At 34.1% G+C, this 27089-nt stretch overlaps 1 protein-coding gene and 1 pseudogene across 2 annotated transcripts in view; one reads left to right on the forward strand and one right to left on the reverse strand.

Annotated features, from left to right (window-relative positions):
- The window catches only part of TTLL7 (tubulin tyrosine ligase like 7), a 121013-nt gene that overhangs the window by 24475 nt on the left and 69449 nt on the right, over positions 1 to 27089 (reverse strand). For both annotated transcript variants that reach the window (XM_036235616.1, XM_016146098.2), the window contains exons 11-18: positions 26925 to 27072; positions 26766 to 26839; positions 25561 to 25696; positions 20569 to 20655; positions 16113 to 16311; positions 12464 to 12669; positions 11308 to 11442; positions 9407 to 9487 (exon numbers count right to left, since the gene is read on the reverse strand). In XM_036235616.1, the coding sequence (XP_036091509.1) occupies positions 9407 to 9487; positions 11308 to 11442; positions 12464 to 12669; positions 16113 to 16311; positions 20569 to 20655; positions 25561 to 25696; positions 26766 to 26839; positions 26925 to 27072 (1066 nt within the window). The remainder of the gene's footprint in view (positions 1 to 9406; positions 9488 to 11307; positions 11443 to 12463; positions 12670 to 16112; positions 16312 to 20568; positions 20656 to 25560; positions 25697 to 26765; positions 26840 to 26924; positions 27073 to 27089) is intronic.
- LOC118605367 lies at positions 8920 to 9038 on the forward strand (annotated as a pseudogene).

Consider the following 27089-nt stretch of genomic DNA (forward strand, 5'->3'; position numbering starts at 1 on the left):
ATAAAATTAAAAAGTATTAATGATGCTGGCAATTTTCACATTATCTTAATTTCACACTTATTAAATAATTATTTAACTTTAAAGTGAGCATTTGAGATTAGAGGTTATTCATTTATTTCTTTTTGTATATGATACATATGATATACAAGAACCAAAGAAAAGGGTGACTAACATATGTTGGCTGCCAGCTCTGTGCCAAACACTGTACTAGGTGCATTACTTAGAGGAGACTCTCGTGGCTACTACTCTGGATATGTTTTATTCTTAATTTGGAGGGAATTTTAAAAGTACTAGGCCACACAAGACTAAAAGCAGCAACTTCAGAAAGAGGCCAGGGAGTTAGGGTGGGGAGTCCTGCCCCACTCCTAAGATTTCCTCCAATATGGAGATGGATGAACCTTCAGGCCTCTTGTGCCTCACCAAGCATCTCTCCCTGGGAGTGATTTCCCACATTGGTGAGACTAGCATGGTCTAGGAAGCCCAGGAACTTGGCCCTTCTTTTCCAGAACACTACACTGGGAATATACATTCTTCTTTGCTTCTCTTTGTCTTTAGTTTTCAAGGAATCCCCCCGAGGAGGCAAGCTCTGGTCCTAGGGAGAGGAGTGGGTTCGGGAGACCTGTAATTTGGAGGGCATGAGAACATGCGAACAAAGGAACGAGAAATCAAATCCCTCATCTCTCCTTCACTTATCTTTCCTCTCCTTGGAACAGCCTTCACCTATTTTTTTTCTGGTGAATTTCTATATCTTACCTCAAGCATCACTTCTACAGGGAGACTTTTGCCTGCCACTAAACTATTCTATGATCTTCCCTATTAGTGACACCTCACTTTATTTTAATTTCCCATTTATTTAAGGAAGACTGTTATATACATAAAAGGAGGAATTATCCCCATCTTGGTAATAAACTTAACATGTCCCCAAGGCTCAAACAGATCTAGAACTTAGTGGGTGTTTGTCTTAGTGAAATTGTTCCTGCAAGAAAGTGTAACCTATGCAGACAAGGAGAGAATCAGCGCTAACGCTTACTGAGTGCTTACTGTGGACCAAGCACTTTTCTAAGCACTTCTACATATAGTAATTCATTTAATCCTCAAAACAAAAACATTAGGCAGATACAATTGGTCCATAATCACTTTCCAAATATCCTGAGGCTAGATTTCACAATCCTATACATTACTATTTCTGCAGGAAAAAACACGTAAATATTCAAACCAAGAGAAAGACAAAATTAATATAACTTCCTGTCAAGTCATTGTCACCAAATGAGTTCGGGTTGATTAGATATTGCTGCCTAAAGGTTAATAAACATGTTTTGGTTTTGAAAATATTTTCAATCTCATTTTATGGATGAGAAAACTCTGGTATAGAACAGATAAGTAACTTACCCAAGATTACACAGCTAATGTATGGACTGCTATGTAGTCAGACCTATGCTCTTAACCACTATCCAACACCTCTTAATTAATTTGATCTGTCTAGGTGCAGACAGAAAAATCCTAAAAGAGAATCAAATTGTCTCTTCTTAGGTTCAAATTCACCCCTAGTCAAGTAATACTTGGGAAGAAGGATGGAGTTGATGTGCATAAACAAGGTTGCTCAGGCAGCCCTTCCATCAGGGCCTTGCAGTAGGGGCTGGTTTGTTTAGAAGGCTATATAGACAGAGAGACAAAGACTGCGCCTTTAGAAAAACACCCACTGAATAATTTCAGGAAGGCAGAGAACAGGCAGACAAGAAATCAGACCGGAGTGAGGTAAATCAGTGCCAGTCCTTTTGTAATGCTATTTTGAATTTCTGGGTGCTTTGGGGTTAGAATAAAATGGGTGGAAGATAAATAATTTGTGAAATGCAAAAACAAATGACCATCAAGATGTCTTTTGTGTTTACCTGTGGATTCGAGTGAGACAAGCTTACAGAATATAGATATCCATTTCCTGACATTATGACTTTTAAAAGCATCACAATTCAACATTAAGCTCTCCAAGGGGGAAAAAAAAAGTAAATGGCAGATTCAGTCAATGGAAACATTAATAAAATGGAATGATCTGTCTTTTCTATATGAAATAAAGCACACAGACAAATTTGTATTTTACAAGAACATACAGATGTTGAATGATGAACTGCTCCATATGGCTGAACAGTTGGTCCTAAATTAAAATAATGGCATGAGGTGAAGGAGGATTAGAAATAACATTAAAATTACTACATGCTGTACTAATGATGCATGGAACAACCACGGCTATAGGGTAAAGACATCTTTGCTGATGCAAAACTAAAAGCTCTGTACAGCATCTATGTCCGCCCAAATGAAAAAGAGATGGAAAATAATATCAAAATTCATGCTGAGGCAACCACAGTAGGTTAAAAAGAAATGGCCATTTAGAAAAATACTTAATAAACAAGGGTCTCCTAGAACCATAAAATAAATGCAAATATAGTACAACTTTATTTCTTGTTATCCCCAATCTTAGTGTTGTCTAGGTATCATATCAGAAAACAAACTTTTCAGCAAATTTGGCATTCTTCACAAACCACTAACACTGCAATATTTTCATACTTCATATATATTCCTTACAAACTATATAAAGCAACTGCATTCTTGGCAGAAGGCTAAATTAGGTAAGTGTGGAGTTACCACAACATGACATTAAGTAAGATTAGCTATTTCCATTTTCACCTGTGAGGACTCTTTTCAGTATTTAATTTCCATATCTTTGACCTTTAAATTTTATACCCATTAAGGAAAATTTGAAATGAGGCATGTGGAAGAGTTTGTGTGTATAGCAAGCATTTTAATCTTAAGAGTTTTATGGCATTCTAATGAGCAACAGCAAATGTTTGGATCCTGGAACAGGAAAAGTGAGATACATATTGCAACAATGTCTCTAAATGGAATTAAGAGATTTAAATGAGTCTGTGCATTCCACACCTAGATTAGTGCCCTGGGTGTGGTAGACTCTCAATTAATATTCTTCAATGCATGTTTGAATAGCATATAAATAAATGAAGAAACAACTCTCCAAATCTTCAAAAGGGCCTACCATAGTTTTTGTACAAAATTGGCTACCGATAAATGTTTGTCAAAATAAGTCACATCCCACACAGCCTTTGTGGTAGCCATGGAGACATGCCATTGGAATCAATTTGCTTCCAAGAGCACAGTTAACTGACAGCTTGCTCATTCATGATCCACTGCAACACTCAAGCCAAGCTTATGCTGTCCCAGACTGCTCCCAGCCAAAGATCAAGCATGGTCGGGATACCAGAGAGGGACTATTTCTGCCCAGTTTGATCCTTTTAACAGGTAATCGTTGTTCTGGGCTCCCCATCAACCTGACAAGCTTTCTCAGAACTTCGCTGAAGTCAAACCTCCTGCCTTCCATTCGCAGGTGTCAGGCATATATTGCAGTCTAAAGGCTTTCTGCTTACTCAAACTCTCTTTATTTTCCTTGGGTGCTATCTCTTAAAAATCTCTCGCTGCTAATTCTGTCTTCTGTCTGCTGAACTGACACAGCCTTCCGATAATTATCGACTTATCACAGCCCGAAGGATAGATCTGATTTAGCCACATCTACAGAAAATTAAGTCCTTGGCCTTCTAAATGGGTAACTTTTATCTAATTCTACATTTCAGGGCTGATCCACATTTCTAGGTTTCTTTTTGTTTTCTTGGATGTAGTTTCTAGTTTTATAAAGCAATAGTACAGGTTACAAATAGACGGTTAAATAAATGGTCACTATATTACAACCCAACAGACCATTTTTTTACTTCATTTCTACATATTCTACATAAAATAATTCTTCGTATGAAGAATTCTTAGTAAAATAAAATACCTCAGAGAAACAGCCTGGCATTAGGATCCATAGTAGAAAAAAAAAAATATATATATATATATATATATATATATATATATATATATATATATATATATATTCAGCCTGAATTTTACACCTTCTAAGCCTGGAGCACCATCTCACACGATATTTCACTTCCTCACAAGATCCTTCCAATACTTCATGTTACAAATCTCAAAGAAGTTTTGAGAAGCTACCGGCTCCAAGTAAAGAAAAGGCGGTATCAACCCCCAGTCCAAATGATGGCAGGTCCAGTACCTCTTTCCACTATCTAATATTGCCCCTATAGTTTAATGTCAACATATAAAGGTTTAAAATTTTCTTCAATGCACTTTTCAACACATTATTAGCTCTCTTGATGCCAAATATATATATATATATATTTCAGTCAGTCATTCTCTGATCCCACTTTACCTCTGATTTCATCTGAAAAAAGGTCAAGAAAATTATTTATATATTATTATATAGTACACGTATACATTTACAATATATATGTGTACTATATTATCTATTTATAAATATGATATACTCAAATAAAATCAACTATATGTTTGTCCCAATTATTATTCCGTACCATATCTTCATACTTTTCCTATATGGGATGAATTTTAAGTATTTTACTTTATTCCAATGCTATTGATTATGTGAACAAAGTATTTTTTTATTCTAATGCTATTCATCACATGAATATAACATTTTTTTAATCACAATTTTAAAAAATCATCATTTATGTTAAAGCTCAGTACCTCCATTGTTGGCTGGCTTTATGATTTGCATTCATGATGTGTATATTTGTTGTTTCTTTTCGTGAATAAGGGTGAAAGAAACCATAAATTTAGTAAGGTTAATTTTACAAAAATAAGAAGTTTTACAAAAATTTCTTCCTTATTATTCAAATAATTACTCATGGATCCAAGCTCTTAAATTACCCTTCCAGTAAGGGGAAGGATGTCAGCACAGCACGAACGCTGCTGAAAGTTACCCTCTGCTTCTTTTTCCTCTTAAGGAATAACATGGTCAAGGAAAGAAAAGAAAACACAGTGATCATGACCATTGCAAGAAAAATTGCTACAAATAAGTTGCACTTGTGTAAATATTGGGCTCCCCCTTCTTATCAGACCCTAAGCCTAGCATCCCTTAGCCACCTTTCAGGGCCTCTATGGCAGTAGGCAACTTTGCCAGATGAACTTGCTCTAGTTAAGATCAGCCCTTTATTTTCTCTGAGAGTCCAAATTTGAGCTAAGAATTCACCTTCCAAAAAATAGAATTGTCTTTTAAATTACCTGTGTAGAAGAATAACTTGTAACTGGGTAGTGCAAATTACGGGACTTTAGCAAGCTTTGTATTGGAGATGGGATATCTTATTACTTTTTATAAGCACAAAGGAAATATAGTACTTTTGATTTATGCCAAAACAGAAGAAGAAATAAAGGGGCTCAAAGAAACAGTAAATAGGTACAAAAGTTGTAATAAAAATCATGGCCCCTCACATTAGGCTTCCACTCTCTTAACATGAGTGTTTGATAAATACAGATAAATACAGAGATATAGTTGCATATCTGAGAACTAGAGGAAAGGATTACACAAAGATAATTCACTCCAAATATTAGTAGAGTAAATCAGTACAGAAGTAGAAACATTAGTATGAGTAATTGCCAGTAAATTTATAAGCAAGCATTTATTTTTACTGGAAATTTATAAACCCGATTGAGCCTAACAACCCTAAAATATGAAATAATTTTTTCCAATTCACAAATATTAATACTATTCACACACATCATTTGATTATCCCATACAACATTCATCAGACCTTTTCACATCACATGTTAAAAAACAGAATAGCATTGTCTTAATTTGTTGTTGCTGTTCAAATAAACACATATTGCTAGTAAAGAAAGAAGAGTACAGAAAGAAGTTAGCTCGCTATTGACAGGGTTCATAAAAGAGTCTAGAACTGAATCAACTTAACAAATGTTTACAGAAAGCCTCCTATAGGTAACTACAAAATAAGACACATGCCCTGGCTTTTAGAGGAGTGGAAAAAATTAATATAAAAACCTCTCAAGGCAGATCACAAGTACAACTGAGCACAAGGGGCCATAAAGATTTAGAACAGGAACAAATAATATCAGGTGGGTAGGTGAGGAGGAATGACAGGCTTCATGGAAATACCTGTCCTCTGTCATTCTTATATTTTCAAAAAGATTATTTTAACCTGAAAAATATGCAGAAATATACAAAAACAAAAGGAAAGCTGACACTAAATGTTATTACCACTTTACTTTCCTCGGCTAAATAAGTCTACCTTCAGAAATAAATTATCTTAGCTTTTTGCTACCTGTTTTTTAAAAAAATTTTAATACTAGATATGTACTTTTAAAGTAGCATATATACATAGGTTATTTAAAATGGTACAATACATAGTGTATAACTTGTTTAATTTACTATCTTGATAACTTTTTAGAGTGGTATAAGGAAGGGGAAAAGCTGACAGAGGCACTGCCTCTTTGAGATGCTCAAGGTAAAGCTGATCTTAATGGACATCCTTGCAAATCCTTTGATGAAATTCCTCAGCAGGAAGATAACTGAGAAAGTTTTTATCCAAGAAGATATTCACAAAGCTACCCAGGTCTGTCTACATTAATGCTGTCAAAGGTAGTAGCCACTAGACACATCTGGCTATTTAAATTTAAATTAATTAAAATTAAAAGTTCAGTTCCTGAGTCGAAATAGGCACATTTCAAGTGCTCACTCAATGGCCATAGGTAGCTAGTGACCACTGTATTGAACATCACAGATACACAACATTTCTATCACTGAAAAAAGTTCTATGGGACAACACTCATAGTAAATAAACTTGGTATTTTTATTTCATCTGGCTAGAAGATGACTATATGGGTGACTGATGGAGAATATAAATGAAAGCCACCTCGAACTGAAAGGCTCCTTCTTTGCCAATGGGAATCACATGTTTTGGCACTTGTCACTCTGAACCCAGAATACCTCCAGGTATGTGAGAAGGGACACTTGAGAGCTGATGAACACACGGACTCTTAGCAACCATGCACTTGGCGGTGGCTTATTGCTTGTATCCTTCGCTCATAATTAGTAAACTTGGCTTATTTTACTAATATATGTTTGTTTCACATGTCATGAATCATAACCTTGTGCTATATCTCAGGTTAAGATTTATGATTCCGGAATACTGCTCAAATTAAGGCAACTGAATATTATAGATATATTATAATTTATTTAATCATAAATCTATTGCTATATTTTGGGCTGCTTTAAATATTCTTTCACAAATGAGAGTACAATGAATGCTCATGTACATAAACCTTTTATACATTCATATATTATTCTGTAGGATAGAATTCTGAAGTGGTTTTGCTGAGTCTTAAGATTATGAACACTTGTAATTTTAATAGATACTGCAAATTACCTTTCCAGAGTTGTACGAATGTATTTCCCTCTAACAGTATATATAGTAAAGGCCCTTTTATCCACATTATTTCCATCACTGGATATTATCTGTCTTATTAATTTTTGTCAATATGATGGTTTTTACTTGCTTCTCCTTCATCATTAGTGCGGCCAAAGATCTATTTATATGTTAATTGGTTATTTGAAAATCCATAAATTGTCTTTTTCATACATAGCCTTTTTATATACTCACCATTTCATTTATTAATATTTATAGGATAGTTTGACTTTTGTTGATTGATTCATAAGAGATGTTGGTTCACTAGAGTTTGTGCTTCATGCACTGCAAAGATCTGTCTTCCTCATCCCGACCCCATCCTCCTCACGGCTTCTGCCTTTTCATTTGGTTTAAGATGTCTTTTGACACCTGTTAAGTTTTTATGTAATCAAATATGTGAATTATTTTTTCTTTAAGATTTTTTTTCTTTAACGTTTTGGGTCTTTCTTAAGAAGCTGTTTCCCAGTCTAAGATTATAAACATATCTTTCTATGTTTTCTTTTAAACTTTTAATATTTTCTTTTTAGATATAAAATTGTAGTCTAACTGAAATTTATGTTTTTGTATATGGTAAGAGATAAGGCTCCAACTTAATTTTCTTATAAATAGGTAGTCAGTTGTTTTTGTATCATTTAGGGGAAATTATGTTTTCTCCACTGATTTGAAAAGTCATATTTATCATGTATTAATATGCTATAAATACCTTAACCTGTTTCTGGACTATTTTGTTTTAAATAGCAACTTATCTACACTATTCTATCTTGTAGATTACCAAAAAAAGTACATAGACTTGAGGAAACTCAGGGTTCTAATTCTAATAAAAACTCCTTATTTTAATCATCAAGGCCTCGTCAGTGATTTGGTAAACATATTCAGGGCTTATAGTATGTTTTTCAATCTATGTCTGTTACCAGCTTTGCTATACCCTCCTCAACAGTAGCACAATATTTAGTACATGGCAGAACATTAAGTAATTATTTATTAAATATATTAATATGCAAGGGTGAGTTCAGTTTACTTAGATGAAAGTATATAATTTAAAAATCATCATTTGATCAGTGTCAACTTTCAGCTTATTAGCAATAAATCCTAGAAAGGGGAAATAATAGCTTGCATTAATGAAGGAATACAACAACTTCACTAAAGCTGCTAAAATAATATTAAAATATTAAAATAAAGCCCCCAAAATAATATTGCTGTGCATTTGAGGGGTCTCTCTGGCTGCTGGCCACTACCTTCTCCTACACAGTCTCCAACACAGCTATTACACACCTTGTGCTGTTTCCCCAAACCTTCCCATCAGAAAAAAAACCTTCACATCTTCCCTCCACACTGACATGGCCTCTGCAGTCCCACCTATTTGAATAAATGCTCCTGGTTAAGACAAACTTTCCCAGTTTACTTACTCAAAAACTTTCTATCACCTCACTTTCCTCTCTTATAAAGCATTCTCATCTGCACACAAACAACTGTAAATCTCTTCATCTTTAGAGAAAAATCTGTCATTAATGAACATCCCTCTCTAGCTGCCACCACATTTTGCTTTCCCCTCTATAGCTAAATTCCTTGAAAAAAATGCCTGGTCTATGCCCATGCCACCCTGAACAAGCCCAATCCTGTCTGATCTCAGAAGCTAAGCAGGGTCGGGTCTGGTTAGTACTTGGATGGGAGACCACCTAGGAAGACCAAGTGATGAAGGCATAAAAAATAAAAAATAAGGGATTGCAAACTGACAAGGTCCTTGCAATCTGTGAAGTCAAACAAGGGTTTCTGCGCCTAAAAAAAAAGAAAAAAAAAAAATGCCTGTGCTAGCTGTTTTTTTTCCTATCACTCTTAAACCTGCTCCATTCATTTCTGTAAGCTCTACAAGACCATGGTTTTTATTTTAATTCACTTTTTTATCCATAGACTATAGAACAATGCCTGAAACATAGTAGATTGCAATAAATATTGTTGAAGAAATGAGTAAACAAATGAACATGTATATAGTTTGACTGTAAATGTGGCTTAATGATACTAGCTTAATACATAATCCAAAAGGGCAAGCTTGTTTTGGGGGTATTACTCACTTTTCGTTGTTTTACAGAGTCCAATTTTATGAGCCAATATGAAGCAACTTTTGTTTTATGATACTTCCAGTTATCAATGATCTGTTGTGAGAAACATTGAGAAATTTAACCTAGAATTTTCCTCAAAAGTAATAAATAAAAAGTAAATAGGTTGAAACCAATTTTATTAATGAAGTTGTGAAACAAAAGTACTATAATATTACTTGCAATAAAGAATGTCTACTCTCATAAAAAGCATGTGCAAAGACTTCTAACATAAAAAGCCATTAGAATCCAAAACTTTCTCTTCTTGCTGTAAAAAGTACACAATCTAATGAATGAAAGTCAAATGTCTTCAGGCACATAAGATTTGGAAAAAAATCCCGAAATGTAGATTTCCATTCTAATTCTAAAGGCTATATTTACCATATCACCCACAATAACAGAATGTTAAATAATACATTAGAAAACAGCCTATATATGATTAGACTTCTATTATCCCTTTGTTTTTTTATGCAAATCTGTAAAATTTCTGAATGTATATTCTAGCAATAATACTGTAGAAAACAGATTAAAATATTTGCTGCATATAGTAAACATACAGTAAATAATCTCATGTCTTATATAATTATTAATTATATTTCATTAATAACATAAGCATATATATATATGTTCCTTATAGAACAATCACATTAGCCACAAATATTACTTCTAGTTTTTGATTACCTCTTTTCTCCTATCTGATTCAAAAAGGTTATTACAAATATTTCTAAGAAATATAAGTAAAATGTCTAATATAAAGTCATTGGGTATACTTAGAAAAGGACTTGATTGAATAAGATAACATGTAAATAAAAGCGGACCTAACATAATGCTTTACAGCTAGTGGTCATTTTTTTATCACTTTTGCCTTGATGTAACAAATTGCAAGCAGCTCATTTGCAAAACAAGAAGCCATTTTCACTTTTAAAAGAATATATAACAACTCGATGCATAATATATGAGGGTTTTGGTTATAACTATCATTACAAAATAGAAATTACCATTACTGATTTTCTTTTAAACTAAGAAAGTCATTTTATTATTATTTGTTTGGCGTTTGTTTCTAGACAGGGGCTTTAGACAAAAGTAATGTTAAAAGGTAAGTGCACAGCTGTGGCTTTTATCCTACAAATGGCCACTAGATGGTGCCTTCGCCTCTGAAAAAAAAAAAAAAAATACCTAAGGAAACCAGAAATCAAAGCTCTGTTACTAAGGAATTATCTAGTAACGACAACTTGAAAAGGACGTTTGAATGAAAAAATAGAACTTTGAATGAAGAAATGTTCTTTCTCCAAAAATATTTAAATCACTTGGACCTTTTTATAAATTAGAAGAAGTCATTGACTTTAATGTGAATTTTAGGACTCTGCCATCTTAGAATGTTCCACTGGGTGGTGCAAATGTGTGTGTAACAAGAAAACACAAATTAACAAATATTTCAAAATCTGACCAAAACCACTCAGGGTGTCCCATCCAAATAATATTCAGATTTTATGCCCATGGTCCCATTTTTTTCATTACAGTTCATTCCATATCGGATCCTTCTAAATCATTATAAAAGCAGGTTTGATTTGATATTTCTTTTATCGCTGAAGGATAATAATTACTTAATATGAATTATTTTCACTGGATGAAGCAGTTGCATCATTAAAACAGAACAGTACACTGAAAAATATATTTTGCATTGCTGATTATAAATGTGATCTCAATGCTCATGAATCATAATAATTAAAATAATTGCCATATTTTTTAAAGCTTGCAGAGGTTGAAGAGAACATCAGTTAAGTTTATTATAGCGCCGAGAATAATTTACATCATGATATAAAGAAAGAATAAAAAGGTATAAGCTCTTTGGAATTTTCTATACATTAAATACTCACATCTTCCACCAGAAGTAACGATTCTGCATCTGATTTTCCTGGAAACCGGATCTTCATATCCTTGAGAACAAATAAGGTCTGACTTGTTAGATCATCTTCTTGTTCTTTTGTTCTCAGTTGCCGCAAAGACTCACTCTTAAATTTGAAAGAATACAGATATTTGGAGGGGGGTCTTATTTCATTGTGCCACTATAATCTGAAAGATATTTCTAGGTAAAAATATGCACTTTTAATTGAAAATAAAAACATTGAAAAAGGAAGAAATTTTTTTTTATGTTGGTTCTTAGAATTAAATTCTTAAGAGTAAATAGTTATAATTTCCCAAGAATGTCTTTCAAACTTCCACACAGTCATATTTTATTTAGCTCAAAGTGCTAAAATAAAAATATTATGAGTGTTTAAAAAACGACTTCCTAGTTAGAAGTTTCATTTGTTACATATACCTTAGGCAGTTCTTGATTAGGAAAAAAAAAAAAAAATCATTGTTACCAAGTGAAATTCATCTGCTTATATTCTCCAGACTCTTCGATTTGGAAACATTATCCACATTAAATAACAAATTAAATAAATCTATGGTCTTTTGGGAGCTATCTATTTGAGTATCTATAGGTAAGTCTGGTTACAAAATAAATTCACTGACTTCCTCAATACTGAATCTCTAGGATTCATGCTAAAAAGGAAATACTATATGTTAATTTAATATACAAAAATCATAATCGATGTTGTACTTCAGTGTTCTAAGGATAATTTATCAGTGATTTATTTTTTAACCTATTAGTTAATAGTCCCATTAAGGAGAATTTCTCATACAACATATTTCCCAAAATGTACAGGAAAATTGCACAATACACTGCAAAATCATATATTTACTCAAATGATTTTCAATAAAATTATCAAACTCCATAAACAAATAGAAAATAAAATGCTATTCTCAGTGTCCATCCTCGAGTTCTGTGATATACTGAAGTTTACATTTTAAGAGTCCGGAATAAGTTACAGATTAAGACATATTGAATAATACAAATTCCAAGAGACCATGAGTTGAATGATAGAAAAGATCTGAGTTTCAATCTGTCCTCCCAGCTGATCCCTTTGCCACCTAAATCCTGAGTGCAGTGCTTCCTGTAATCTCAAATGAGCAAAGTAGATGACTTACCATCTGAGAGCTAGTAGAACTGGCATCATTACTATGAGGCAGATGCCTCATATAGGAGGAAGCACGGTTTAAGGAATGTGACCGAGACCCTGAAGTTGCCCGGGATGCTGATATCATCTGTTGAGCAGAAAAGGGGCGGATGTCCGCACTGGAAGGTGATTGAGAAGAGATAGACCGAGGGCAACTGAATGAACGCCTTATGGAGCCTACCAATGATGAAGAAGAGGGATAATATAGTAGCAGTTAGTAAAATTTTCCCACTGTATATGGTCTTTATAAACTAATAATTAGACTACATCGTAGTGGTATGGCAATAAATGTCAAAGCATAGGTATCATCATGGAAACATAAGTTTGGAGTTAATTCTTCAACTTAAACAGTGAACTTGGTGCAGAACCTCTATCATGTACAAAGAATGGCTATCATGAGAATAATACTTAAACAATACTTTAATGTTCTGTTCTTGAAACATGCCATAAAAGGACCAGAAGAAAGAAAAACTAACATTTATAGAACACTTTCTATAGAGCACAGGCATCCTGTGAGGTGCTACATTTTTATCTTAATCCTCATAGGAACCTTCTGAAGTAGGAACCTCCATCACCTGGAGACTCACAGGAAGAACTTTCTGAAGGTCACATGACAAAAAATGGCCAAACTCAGGTTTAAATGCTGACCTATCTAATATCAGTGTCCTCTCTCTTCTTAACATCCTGATACTATCTACTATCTTTGGACTACACTGGTCATTTATTAGAATCTGTGTATAGAATATTTTACCCATAGGAAAGGATGAAAAGTAGTCTAGAGAATTGCCAGGATAAATGAATGGGTTATAGAAATTTGGGACCATAAGAAAAAATTAAAACAAGAAAACATAAAGATTATCCTAATGGAGCTTAAATACATAACTGGTTATTACAAGAGTGGTACTAGACAGATAGTCATCTTATTCACAGGAGAGAAGAATTTAAAAATCTAGATTTAAATTCCCATAGTAAAAGGTTTAAGTGAAGAAGTAATGTCTGGATCTAAAGGGTTCTTATCAGAACAGGTAGGAAAAACCATAGAATATCTTCCCCAGTGTATATTGAGAACATTTAAAAGAGAGAACCAACTATTCTGGGTAAATTTTGATTCCTGACAAAGGGAAATAGAATATCATTCAACTGTCAACATTTATGTCTTTTTTTTTGGCTTATATAATTTATATACCCTCTGTGCTATATTTTCTCCTTGCTTGGGGAATATATCAATCTTCATTAATTAAATAATTTAATAAAACTCACATGAAGGCTGGTTGAATACCCAAATATTTCTCTTCATTAGCTGTTGAAAAAAATTTAAACCTTTATAAAGGTAATGGACATAAACCTTATATTTAGGGATTTATTTTGAATAGATAGTAAGCCTAGTACTCCTCATGCGATTTAGAGTACCAAAAAAATATACTCATTCAAGCTATGAAAAATGGTTTTTAAAAAAATCCATTTGTTCCAACTAGTACCTTCCTTCTGAACCTAAAAATCACACCCTTTTTGAAATGACTGTACTTCTAGAGAAGGGCCATGTGGGGAATATACCACTGGCCAATCTTCTTCCAAGTACCCAAAAGCATGTACTACAGTCTTCCCCTGGGTCCTGCTCTCTTTCAGGGCTGAAGGTCATGGTTTGGACATGTAAAATCTGGTCATGCATGCAAAAGGAAAAATATCCTTTCTCTTTTATAACCAAAGATTCTCATTTTTTTCCCTGAATGCACTGGAAATTCAGACAGAAAAACTAAGTAACTAGACTTGCCAATGATACTTTTATGTAGATTAACAAAAAATGGTTGTAACTTGCATACACAAATTATGTGAAAAAAATATTTGATATAGTTTTGTATGACTACCTTATATCAACCCAAAATTCCTTGCAACTGTAACAAGTTTGAAATTCTTAAGTTAACTATCTACAACAGAAAGTGTTACAAATAATCTGGATTTTGTCCTTGGTCATCAGCATCACTTTGGACAGAAAACTCAAAGTGGGTTTGTGGATATGATATTCCTTAGTGTAAGATTAAAGAGAGAATATAAAACAAAGTGAAACCCTTGTTGCAATTCCTTATGACTATAAAAATAAAATAAGGTAATAAGGAAAAAGATATGTAACTGAATCAGACTAGCTTTAAAATGAGAATTAACACTTAAAAACATTTTTAGTACACTATTTGTCCAAGCTCGATTTATTAACTTATTGGTCTAACAAAGAACAATCTCAGAGCTGGAGGAACTTGAGCAATTTTTTCTCAACCCTCTCAGCTTCTATTAGTTCATGCTATCAGGGATGCACACATTAGCCAGTAGCGGTTTAAAACCTGATGACATCTGGGCAGAACAAGATCAGCTTGCAAAAGAGGAAAAGTCACATTTACAAAGAGACACACTGAAAGTACTTAAGATGTCTTTAAGAAAAAAGGAAGTAACTGATAAAATAGCTTGTAAACTCTATATTTGTTGGTACTCAATAAATATAGCTTATATGAGTGAATAAGTAAATTAATGATATGCAACATAATACTACATTACTTCCCCTCCGAACACATAAACGCTCAAAGATAGGGACATCAGCAGACACCTTTACGTAATAATTTAGAAGTAAATGAAAGACTAGTAAAATCTTCGTCTATTAGTTCTTTATTTCTCATGTATTTTGCCATACTTGTGGAAGGCCAGGTTTAAAATATACACATTATCAGGGAAGCTAACATATTAAACCATTGCTGGAGATCAACAAAGGCTCACAATTATGTTTATTGCATAACTGAACCAGGGGGAGCCCCAGGATAATGAAGGGCAAGGCCAACAAAGATATGAGAGACAGGACTTAAGAATACTCCCTGCATTGGAGGCCTCATCAAAAAAGGGGTATCCAGCTGAGCCTGGGCAAACGGTGATACCACACTGGACATTTGAGGATGAAAGAAGAATCACGGACATGGTGGTGGACATCAGGGATCAACGATGAAATAGAAGACAGCAGAATGGAAGAGAAAAAAAGGTGGAAAGAAATAAAGGAAGAAAGAGAAAAAAGGAAGCAGAAAGGGAAGGAGACAGAGAAGCTGGTTGGTCACTCTCCTACATAGCTGCAGCACACCAAAAGCCCTGACTTAAGTGCTTACCCATGATGAAAATGAGAGGGAACAAAACTATCTCACAATTGTGTGGCTCAGAGATACATTCAAGTCAAATACCTAGAGAGATACACACATTTTAAAATGCAGGTGAGAATACACAACAAAATGGGTTACAGAGAGGCAGGGAAAGCAGGAAATGGAGAGAAAATGTTGGCTTGAAAAAGAATTCTTACAAAAGAAACAGCAGATCGGCCATGAGGCACATTTTATAAATCCATGCAAAAATCTAGGACTTAACAAAAACTATGAAATACAGAAGAATGGACTCTAGAGATCTTTAATTCAACCCTTCGTTTTCTATGTGCAGACCCTGAATGAAATTGCAGAATGGTTAGGGAAGGAAGGAAGATAGAATCCAGGTCTCCTTACACATGACAAGGGTTCATTTGGCCCAAGGTCCTTTTATTGAGTTTCATCATTTCAGTTCCATAATTCTTCATATAATTAAATTAGAAGAAATTAACTTACTGGATTGTTGAATTAATTTGTAGTGGTTGGACTGTTTAAGATTATAAGTAACTTGCTTTTCTCTTTTCTTATTTTGGTACTCTTCTTTTTCATTTTCATCTGATTCTGAAGAGCTGCTGCTACTATCATAACTGCTGTCACTACTGCAGTACTTCTGTCTTCTCATTATCTCGGTACTCTCGGGCATGGAACACAGAGGCTAAAATAGAGAAAAATGTGTTATTTTGTCATAATTCAAATAAAAAAGCTAATTAACATGATTAGTTACTATTTTCAATTTCCCGCTTATGCTTGCTGCTTTTCACTGACACCTGAAAATCCCCCACAGTCCTATTGCTACAGTGCTGCTATTAGCTTACAATGCAATTCACTAATTGTCCTGTTCTTGCAAACTATTCTTTCTTCAATTATATAGCTCAGTCAAAACGAGGAAAATGCTGTTTCTCTACAATTTGGATAAAGGACCAGAGTACCACAAAAAAAAAAAATAATAACAAAATAAAGAAAAATTATTTGAGATAAAAATATAAAAATTGGAAACCTAATTGGCTTTTCTTCATTTCATGCAGAGAAATTACTCATTACTCATCAAGACTCAGAGATGTACCTTTGTTGTATCGTTAGTGTTCAGAGTCATGCGTGTGTGTGTGTGTGTGTGTGTGTGTGCATGCACGCTTGTGAGAGAGAGAAGACAAGAGAAGAAATGAGAAGAAGAGAGAAGGTGGGGAAGGAAGGAAAAAGGTAGGCAAAACGAACAAGAAAGCAATAGCCAGATAAATTACAATAAATAAAGTAAGATAAAACACTCTAAGATAAACCACTATAAGTACAGAAAGGCCACATCTGAAAACAGAAGCCTATGATCCTATTTACTCAAATAATGTGCAAAAAAGAAGGAAGGTATTCCTCACCTGTATAATTTGCTGTGAGCATATTTACAAACAAAAATTTTTCATTAATTATCTACTTTCCAAATTGGTTATGAAAAACTCATATATCTTTTCTCAGAAGACTGCTAACTATAACACATAGGGTCTAGCCATAATGGGACATTGCTTTTCATTGCCCATGCTACATTTTAAAAAGTAATATGATGTGAAAATTGTCAGGGCATGAAATTTTAAAGAGGATTAGTGCCATGCAGAAAGGTAACTTTATAGATTCAAAACGCCGTGCAATTATGTTCCAATATCTCCATTAGAATCATGTGTTTCCAAACCTCCCGATCAATATTTCCAATGATGCCAGCTGAAGGAATAAAAGATAAGGAACGTGGGACAGCTTGACTTCAGAAAGAATGTGCACAACCATGAACAAGACAGTTTTGTACGTTAGTCATTTTAAGAGATTATTTATTACACACACCATATGCTCTTGTTCCTGCTGGGAAAAGTTCCCGCAGTTGTATACAAGTTTCTTGTTCTCTGTTAAATCAAACGAAAATGTTTTGATGTTGGCATACACCATAATGAAATCTTCAGTTACCACGGGATTTCACTGAAATAAGGTATATCCTCTCATGTAACAGTGCAGGATGAAAGGTAAAGAGAGGAATAGCATTTCACAAAGTGCCTGGAATACCAAGTAAGCCAAAGCATGATCTTCTTAGTTATTGCCTTTGCAAAGGATGAAAAATAACCAAAGCAGGAAAGCAGTTTAATACACTAAGGTGCCAACTTGTGTTTAAAAGTATGTTCTCTTTTTGATAGTCTGATATTTACTGAGGACTAACAATATTCCAAGGGATATGCATAACATTTGCCAGTAACACAATCATCAAACATTTTGACAGTCTTCGGAAATATGAATTATAGAGAAAGGATGTTTCTTCAGAAGTCTAGCAGACCCTAAAGAAACAGTGGCACAATCAGCCTTGCTTCATGTAGGCAAAAAGCTTTAACTGTTCTTAAGGAGCTTGACTATATAATGAATTATTTGACCCTATAAAGAGTCACAAAAGGAAATGGGTAGCTGAATCTTTGCATCATACATTCATTGGAATTTTTTGACCAATACTGTTCAAGCAGTAATTAATAAAAAGTCACAGCAGCATAAACTCTAAACTCTGTAGTTACAGAATGCCTTCACTACAAAATAGAACTTTAAACTGGCATTGAGTTATGATACAAACCATACTACTTACTTTTATGTCCAATTTTACTATTAACTCTGTCATAAATCAAAAGCATATTAATGGTATAAATAATAATAAAACAAATAACCATGTACTTGTCACTCAGCTGAAGAAAAAGAATAATGCTGATACTTTTTGTGGTGTTTTATTATTTTTATGGCTAATATTTCTTAGATTCTCAAATAAGTGAAAAGTTATTATTTCTCTTAGTATAAGTTTCATTTAACCTCAATTATCTTCAGTTATTCTTCTGCCAGTAAAGATACTGAAAATCAATATTTGGTATTGAAATCATCTCTCTGAAAAAGAAAGTCCACTTTGAAGTTTGGCTCACTCCAGACCCTCGATGTACGTAAAGTTAAAAGTTATAAAAATGCTTTCTCTTCAGATAGATGATGTGACTTTCGATCACTTTTAAATATTACTGGCGATAATAACTGTAGAAACAAACCAATTCATTTTATTTCAACAAATGCATTATTAGATCCTACTACTAGCCTGGAATAAGGGGGTTTGAAAAAAATACACAGTGTAGATTGTGGCCTCCAGGAGGTTACATTTTTATTTGAATAAGTCTTATTTGATGAAGCAAAGGAAAATATAAGACAGTAAAAGGTCCTTTTGGGGTTTTCACATTTGCCATTCTACCATGTACACTGTACTGCCAGACTGTCTCACATCTGGTTTTCCAAATTGCAATAATTAATATATGAATCTCAGAAACTTCCCAGCATTTTCAAAAAGGAAGCAATGATTCATAAAGGTATTCACTTGTACTCTAAAATATATTCGTTTTGAAGGCATACCAGTAACATCTTTCACAATTCTTCAATATGGGACATACAGTTCAAAAGAACAGTGCCTGACATCCAAGGTCTCCAGTCTCAATCAAATACATTTCTTTTGCCAGGTTCATCATGTACCCTTTTTACTCTCTGAGAATCTTCCACTTGTGTCATACCAAATTCTTCGTGTTTCTCTAACACCCTAAGCAGTATCACTGCTCCATGTCTTTGTCTTTAATGTCCCCTCTGCCCTGAACATCTTCCCACCCAACTTAGATCTTTATAGCACTACTCGTTTTTCAAGATCTGGTTCACATGGCATTTATGAAGCCATCTATAGTCTACCAATCCCTTTCTTCTCTATACTGCTATAGCATTTCCGCTCCTTTTATTACAGTATTTGCCATCATATATCCTGGTTTTCAGTTCATCTATCGGCTTTTCCACTAGCCAATGAAGTCCTTGAAGAATATTCAACAAATTTATCTAATGGTTTTTGAGAACCTACTAAGTGCCATATGCTGTGCTATGTACTAGAGATGTGAAGGTGAAAATATACTTCCTACTCTCAAGGAACATATAAGCTCATACTAAGACAAACATGCAAGTAATTATTTGTCACACCTGCTCTATAAAAGTGTTATTTGTGGTAGAGCAGAAGGAGGAAGAAGAGGAAGATCTAAATTTAACTGAGGGAATGCAGAATATTTCACAAAGGCAACAGCATTTCAGCTGGATCAGGAGAGGGCTTCTAATTAATTAAGCACCAAATAAATGATTTCTTAAAAATAGGCAGGTACTCCAGAGGCACTGAAAAAGCATGATATGTTTACGGACATAGAGATAGCTTAGTACTGCTGAAACCTAAAGTAAAAAGAGCAGAATGAAAAAAGTTTCCAAGATTTTACAAATTCAACTCTTCCCTACTCTACTAGCAAGAATTTTTACTTATGACAAAAGAGTATATGGATGTCGCCATCACAAAGCAGATGAAGGTAAAGCAAATATCTGCAGGTTTTTGTCTTCATGGCAGCTTGTTATTTATCTTAGAAATTCACAATTTCAATGTTGCTGGGTCAGCGAAAGATGGAGCTCCTGATAAGGATTTTTAGAATCGTGATTTGCCTTATCTACAATGCTACAATTCTCTGATAATTGTATGTCTCGAGATATGAGGAAAATGTAATTCTGGGTACAGAATAGAGGTATTAGTTCTGGGTCCTTCTTGGCCCTGACTTATTGAGAGATTTCACCAGTATTATAAAAAGAATCCAACAAATGAGAGAAACTAACAAAACAAAACAGAACTTCTAAGTGTGTGAGATAAGATCATCTTCCCAAGTCTATCTGTACTAGATACATAATCCCTACAGTTCCTTGAAAGGTACTAGGTACTAGAGATATAAAGTGATGTAAAGAGAGGGCAGTGGATGCCCCTGAGGTGGCATCAGTCATTCTTATAGTGAAAAATATAAAGCAAAAACAAACTATACTTAGTAGCATCTACTTTGAACTAAGAAAAGTAGAGGTACTGCACCTTTGGTCCTCGAGGCTTGGCAGTTTTGCCCATCAACTTTTCATCATCAATTTCGCATTGTTCCAGAAGATCCAAAATATCTTCCTCCTTAAAGAGATATGTAATGAAAACTGTGATCACTAATGGACTCCAGAATTTTTTTGAGTTCATCAATCTGCATAAAATAGTGTACAACAGAGAGTTCTGAAACTATTTAATCAAGGTTGCTCAGATCAAGTAAGTGATAAAGGATCATGGCAAACTCTCTTGAAGTAACTTTCACTAAAATCTGACAATATAAATAACACATAGCTAAAAATCTATTATGTATTATCATAAACAAATTTACCCTTATGTTCTAGTACACTATTAAAATTTTACAGTAAAATAATTCAATAAATTAGCCTATTAGACACTTAAACATTTCTAAAAGTCATTCTAATTTTCCAGACCACAATTTCATGAATCATTTCTATATTGGTTAGTACAAAATAATATTATAACTTCAGACAGAAAACTGAGGATTAGCTAAATAGTTAATGTTAGTATTTGATTAATGGGCACGATTCAATGAAACTCTTTCAAAATTTTACTACACAAGAGTATCTTTTGAATTTTATGAAAAGTTTTCATTTATAGAGTTAATACCTTCTTTTATCTTCTTCAAGAGTCATTTTAAAGTCAAAGAGAAAAGTTATAAAAAGTAACATCCAAGTGAATGTTGAACAAACTGGATCAATAGGAATGTTTAACAGCTATACTGAAAGAATAATCAACTTTTTAATTGAGCTATTCATTCAACCTATAAAAAAATCACATATTTACTTATATGATTTATATTTCAGTGTCTCTTTAAAATAGGTTTCTGAAGAAACTAAAATCTCGCTGTGCAATGGAAATTTGCAAAATAGGTTACTCTTTATACCAATCTAAGAAAGTTTGGTTATTAAAATACCAAAAAAAAACCCCTCTTGTTATAAAGTTTCATTAAATAATAACCCCGTGATAAATTCCAAGGCACAAGATAGTTAAAAAGAAATTCATGTAGTTCTGCTTCTGATTAGGAGAAAGTCATAATAGACAATACTTTCATCATAACAGAAAAAGACAGATAAAGTGAATAATTACATTTTTACATCAGAAAGCTGTGGATAAAAAACAATATAAAGGAACTAAATACCAGAGAGAAAAGTTTTCTTCCTAGGTTAGCAGAGATGAGTTGCCCACTTTCTACCCTGGGGTCAAGTCTGGACACTGATGGGCAAAGATCAGGTCTAGAATAGGCAGATGGATTCTGCTGGAATTAAAGAATCCAGTCGAGCTTTCCATGGTCATGTGGGCTACTGTGCCATCTAGAGGAGCCCCAAAGAGTGAGTAAGAAATGGTCTAGGAAGATGGAAGGCATGGCTGGAAAGCCAGAAATACTTCTCTGCAGTCTTACAGTTCTTAGATACCAATAGAGAATGAGGCCTGTAACAAACACATAACAGATTTCACTCTTATGGTATCTGAAACCAGAGATTTATTTACTCTAGGATTTATTTACTACTAGTTTCAAGTTTGTACCCTTAAATATCATCTATCCCATCCTCATACCCCACCAACCAACCTGTGGCCATCACAAGTTTTTTTTTTTTTTAATTCCACACATAAGTGATATTATATAGTGTTTGTCTTTCTCTGCTTGACTTATCTCACTTAGCACAATGCTCTCAAGGTCCATCCATTTCATTGCAAATGGAAGGATTTCCTTTCTTCTCATTACAGAATAATACTCCACTATATGTATATACCATATCATCTATATCCATTCATCCACTGACAGGTACTTAGGTTGTTTTCCACAGTGGCTGAACCAATTTACATTCCTATCATGTGTACAAGGGTTCATCCTTGCCAATACTTGTTATCTGTCTTCTTGATAATAGCCATTCTAATATATGTAAAGCGATATGTCATTGTGGTCTTAATTTGCATTTTCTTGATGATTAGTCATGTAGAGCATCTTTTCATATACCTGTTGGCCATTTGGAAGTCTTCTTTGGAAAAATGACTATTAAATTCCTGGTTGCTCTGTCTTGTTGTTACTGAGTTGTATGAATTCTTTATATATTTGGCCAGTAACTTGTTATTCTACATATGCAAAAATATTTGCAAAAATATTTTCCCATTCTGTAGGTAGACTCTGATGTGTCTATTGTCCAAAAGAATAAAGAAAGGAAGCGAAAAAAGAATAACAAACAGATGGGATAGGAAAAAAAAGAGCAAGAGGCGGATGTAAACCCAGTTATAGTAATTGTGTAAAATGAAAAAAGACACATAGTCTGACTGGGTTTTAAAACAAATATGACCCAATTATATGATACTTACCAGAGATATTATAAGAACACAGACAAGTTGAAAATAAATGGATAGAAAAAAATGTCATTCCAACAGTAACCATAAGAAAGAAACTAGTATGGCTATATTAATCCTATAAAGTAAATTTTAAGACAAAGAATATTATCCGAGAGAAAAATACACATTTCATAATGATAAAATAGATAAGGTGAATTCATTAGGAAGACACCTTTATAACTTCAAAGTATATGAAATAAAAATTGATAGAACTAAATCCACAATCACAGATGGGAGTTTTAACAAATCTTTCTCAGTAATTGCTACATCAAGTAGGCCAAAAATATCAAAAAGGATACAGAATATTTGAAAAACACTAATAGCCGAATTTACTTAAATGACATGAATAAAGCTCTATAACCAACACCTGTAGTATATATATTGTTTCCAAGGAGACTTGGCACATTCACTAAAATAAGTACTACATTGAGATATAAAGCAAGTCTCAATTCATTTTGCTAAATTAAAATCAGTATTTGTTTTCTAACAGCAATCAACTAAAGTACAAATCCCTAATAAAAAGAAAATCGCAAATTTTAATGCATGGAAATTAAGCAACAAACTTCTAAATAACTAAAATAAATATCAGAAAATAATTTGAAATGACAGTTAATAAAAATATAGTACATAAAAATTGCTAGATACAAGGACAATATACAAAAATAATCAGATATTTACATCCTGGCAACAAACCAAAGAAATGAAAAAATTTTTAAAGTATTTATTGGCAATAGTAGCAAAAATATCAAATAAGAATAAATTTAGTAAAAGCTGTGCTAGAACTACATGCCAAAAACTGCAAACATAACTGAGTAATTAGACTCAAGTAAATGGAGAAATATGCCACATTAAAGGATCAGAAGACTCAGTATTGTTAATTCTCTGGAAATTGTTTTACAGATTCCCCACAGCCCCAATTAAAATCCCAGCAAACTGTTTATTTTAATTCTCAAGTTGATTCTAAAATTTACATGGAAATGTAAAAAGACCTAGAAAACACAAAAGAGTTGAGGGAAAAAAAACAACAAATTCAAGTGCTTACACCACCTGACTTCAACACTTAACTACAAGGCAGCAGAAGAGAAGACTGTGATATTTGTATAGAAATAGTCTCACAGGCTAATGGAACAATGCAGGCGAAGTGCTGACATTTAAATTAGATTTTGAACAGTACAGAGAAGAAGGGAATTAGGTTTGAAGCCTATTTATTTTGTGTTAAGTACTTTAATAGACTATTTTAATTAATCTTGTTCTTATTTTCACAACCAACCTGACAAGTATAGATCTAATACCACTGATTTAGTGTTGAGGAAATTTGAATTTAGGTCTGGTTCCAAAATCCCTAAGTTTTTTAGCAGAAAAAGTAGAGGTGGGAGAGCAGAGTAACAGAAAGATGGAACAGATCCTTTACTAACAGGAGAGAGAAATAACATGAAGATGTGAAGAAAAAAATGAACAAAGGTCTCTCACTATTGGAGTCAATAAAAACAAAAGGTCTAGAGAACATAATTAGAATGCCTATGTCGAAGGAGGGATATCTGGAGGAAAAGAGCATTAGGGTAAACAATGTTCCTTCTGCTTCTGTCTCTCAGGTCTAGCCAGCTTAAAAGTGGCTTTATAACCTTACGCTGCAGACTCTGAGTGAAAAGATAATATTTATCATGATATTTAAATCACTCTATATAGCAGGAGAGCCAAGATACCCGGGGTATATCACCGTAGAGAGATGTCAAGTAATATAAGGTACAAACAATTTTTACAGGTCCACATAAAGTTATTTGCCCAGTGAAACATTAGCAAGCATGATGCAAGTCGAGGCTTGATTAGTACTTGCACACTGAGCTTGTCCTCTTGAAATTCTCCCTTTTGGAACACCAAGCTAACATATTAAGAGATCTGACTACACTTCTGAGAGACCATGTAGAGAGAAAGAGACACCCATCCAACTCCCCAGATGTTCCAGCAATCCCATCTGAGGCTTCAAACACGTGAGTAAAGCCATCCTGGATTTACAGTCCCAGTTGATCTTTCAGATAAATCAGATCCGATTCATTCCAAGCAAGACAAGCAGAAGAACCACTGAAATGAACCCAGCCAAGAGTGTAAAATAATGAGCAAATACATGAAGTGGTTTACTATTTTGCAATAGATAACTGATAGAACTTTTAGTAAGGTGAAAAGATTACTGTGTGTGCGTGACGGGGGCGGGGGCGGGGGCGGGGAGGTGTTTATGTATATGTGTGTTTTCACCACTTCTCGTATGCCAGGTCTATGCAGTATCATGAAAATAATACTATATAATGTTAGTTACATTACAAATAATGAGAATATCACTAACCACTTGGTAAATTCAATAGATTTTTTTATTCAGTTACGTATACACCTCTCTTATATTAGGTTGACACTACAAGATAATATCAACATTCTCTTCTGCATAATTTGTCCTGTTAGACATGTTGTTTTTGAAATCACTTGGTTCGTTATGAAATGTTACAAATTGTTAAACTGTAAGTGCATCTTTAAAGGAAAATGTTTTTATAAGTGGGACTAAGGTAGGTTGTTTTTAAAGACATTGGTTTAATTGCTTTCTCTCTTTATAAACACTTATTCCTTTACCTTCATCTTTTTCAAAGGATTGTTCAGCTCTCGCTGGAATGAAGCTGCTCGTCCTGAAAGGAAGGTCTGAAAGGCAGCAGCCAATAAATTTTCATACTTTTCAAGTAGTGCTTTATCTTCAGGAGGATAAATTCGTCTACAACAAAATCAGATAAACCGACTTGTTTAAAAGAAGCTATTAAAGTGTAAGAATTAAGGCAACTACACAGATAATCCCTGACCATCTACTATGCCAGTCACTTTACAAGGTGCTAGAAATAAAATGAATAATGAAAAATTCACAAATTTTCATCTGTCATGCACACAAATTAAAATTTATCTAGAAAACTATCATTAAACGATGCAGTTCCAGACACGATATAAGGGTTTGGTTGGAGGGAGGTAGTTGGAAAATACTTGCAGTCGGGCATGCTGGAGAAATACAGAACTTTATGGGAGAGTTTAGGTGATGAGGGATAATTTGGAAGCTTTGGATTTAGTGTGGTTACTGAAGTATACAAGAATGCAGAGATTAATCCTGATGATCTCTCTTAGGGTGATGGAATTCACCTCTCTGATGGAGAGAGTTGGCTAGAGGTGGGGTGAGAGGAAGTGTGTTCTCATCACTACTGCCGATGGTGTTAAAGCCAGGAGAGAATGTCTCACACCATGAGTGCAAGAAGCTCTATGGCCTCAAATCCTCCTGATCGTGCCACGTCAATGTGAAATCTTGGGAGGAAGGCGATCTTTTAAGAACACAAGGAGCTTAGGGAGTCCCCTCTTACCCTGTCAAAGCTGACACTGAGGAGGGGCTCCAGGTCAGCACAGTCCACACTCTTTCTATTGTCTCATACCTGGCTCCTTTCTGACATTTTCATTATTTACCTGGTTCCTGATATGAGTTTATAACAAAGTACAGCAAATCACTCTGAACTGACAGAAAGAGTATTAGGAGACCTAAAACCTGACTTTTTAAAAATACCACATTATAACCAAATAAGTTCACAGGACAATATCAGGTTTAAATGACCCCACAGAACCACCCTCGAGACTGGCTAACAGGAACTTTCCCACTTGCTGACGATATTTTCATTCTGGAAAGAAAATCAAATGAAAAGCACTTTCTCAGAATGAACTAAACAGTGCTTAAAACAAGCCAAAAAATGAAGATTAATTGTTTGGACACTTCACTTCTATAGTCTATAAAAAAAAGGAAGCATAGTTACCTATAGTTCCCCATGTGCCGATTTTCATGTTCTTCTTTAGAGATCTGCTTTCGTACCTGAGCAAGTCTCTCTTTCTAGAAATGAAGAAATTTTACAAATAAAACTCGACAAATGAATTATGCAATCCAAATTGTGGGTATGTTGTTAAAATTTTCGTACCAACTCTTCTTTCCGCCTCTCCAACTGATGTCTCTGCTGTTCCCAGTCTGAGGAACCAGGTAAGAGCCTTTTTATTGAATTTTGACCATAAAGCCTCCTTTGAGCCTCAGCTTTTTGTTTGGCCAAGTTCCTCCTTTTATCACTGGTCCTAAAATATAAAATACA

Source organism: Rousettus aegyptiacus, unplaced genomic scaffold (genome assembly GCF_014176215.1).
Source record: "Rousettus aegyptiacus isolate mRouAeg1 unplaced genomic scaffold, mRouAeg1.p scaffold_m13_p_1, whole genome shotgun sequence".
NCBI classification, from domain to species: Eukaryota; Metazoa; Chordata; class Mammalia; order Chiroptera; family Pteropodidae; genus Rousettus; species Rousettus aegyptiacus.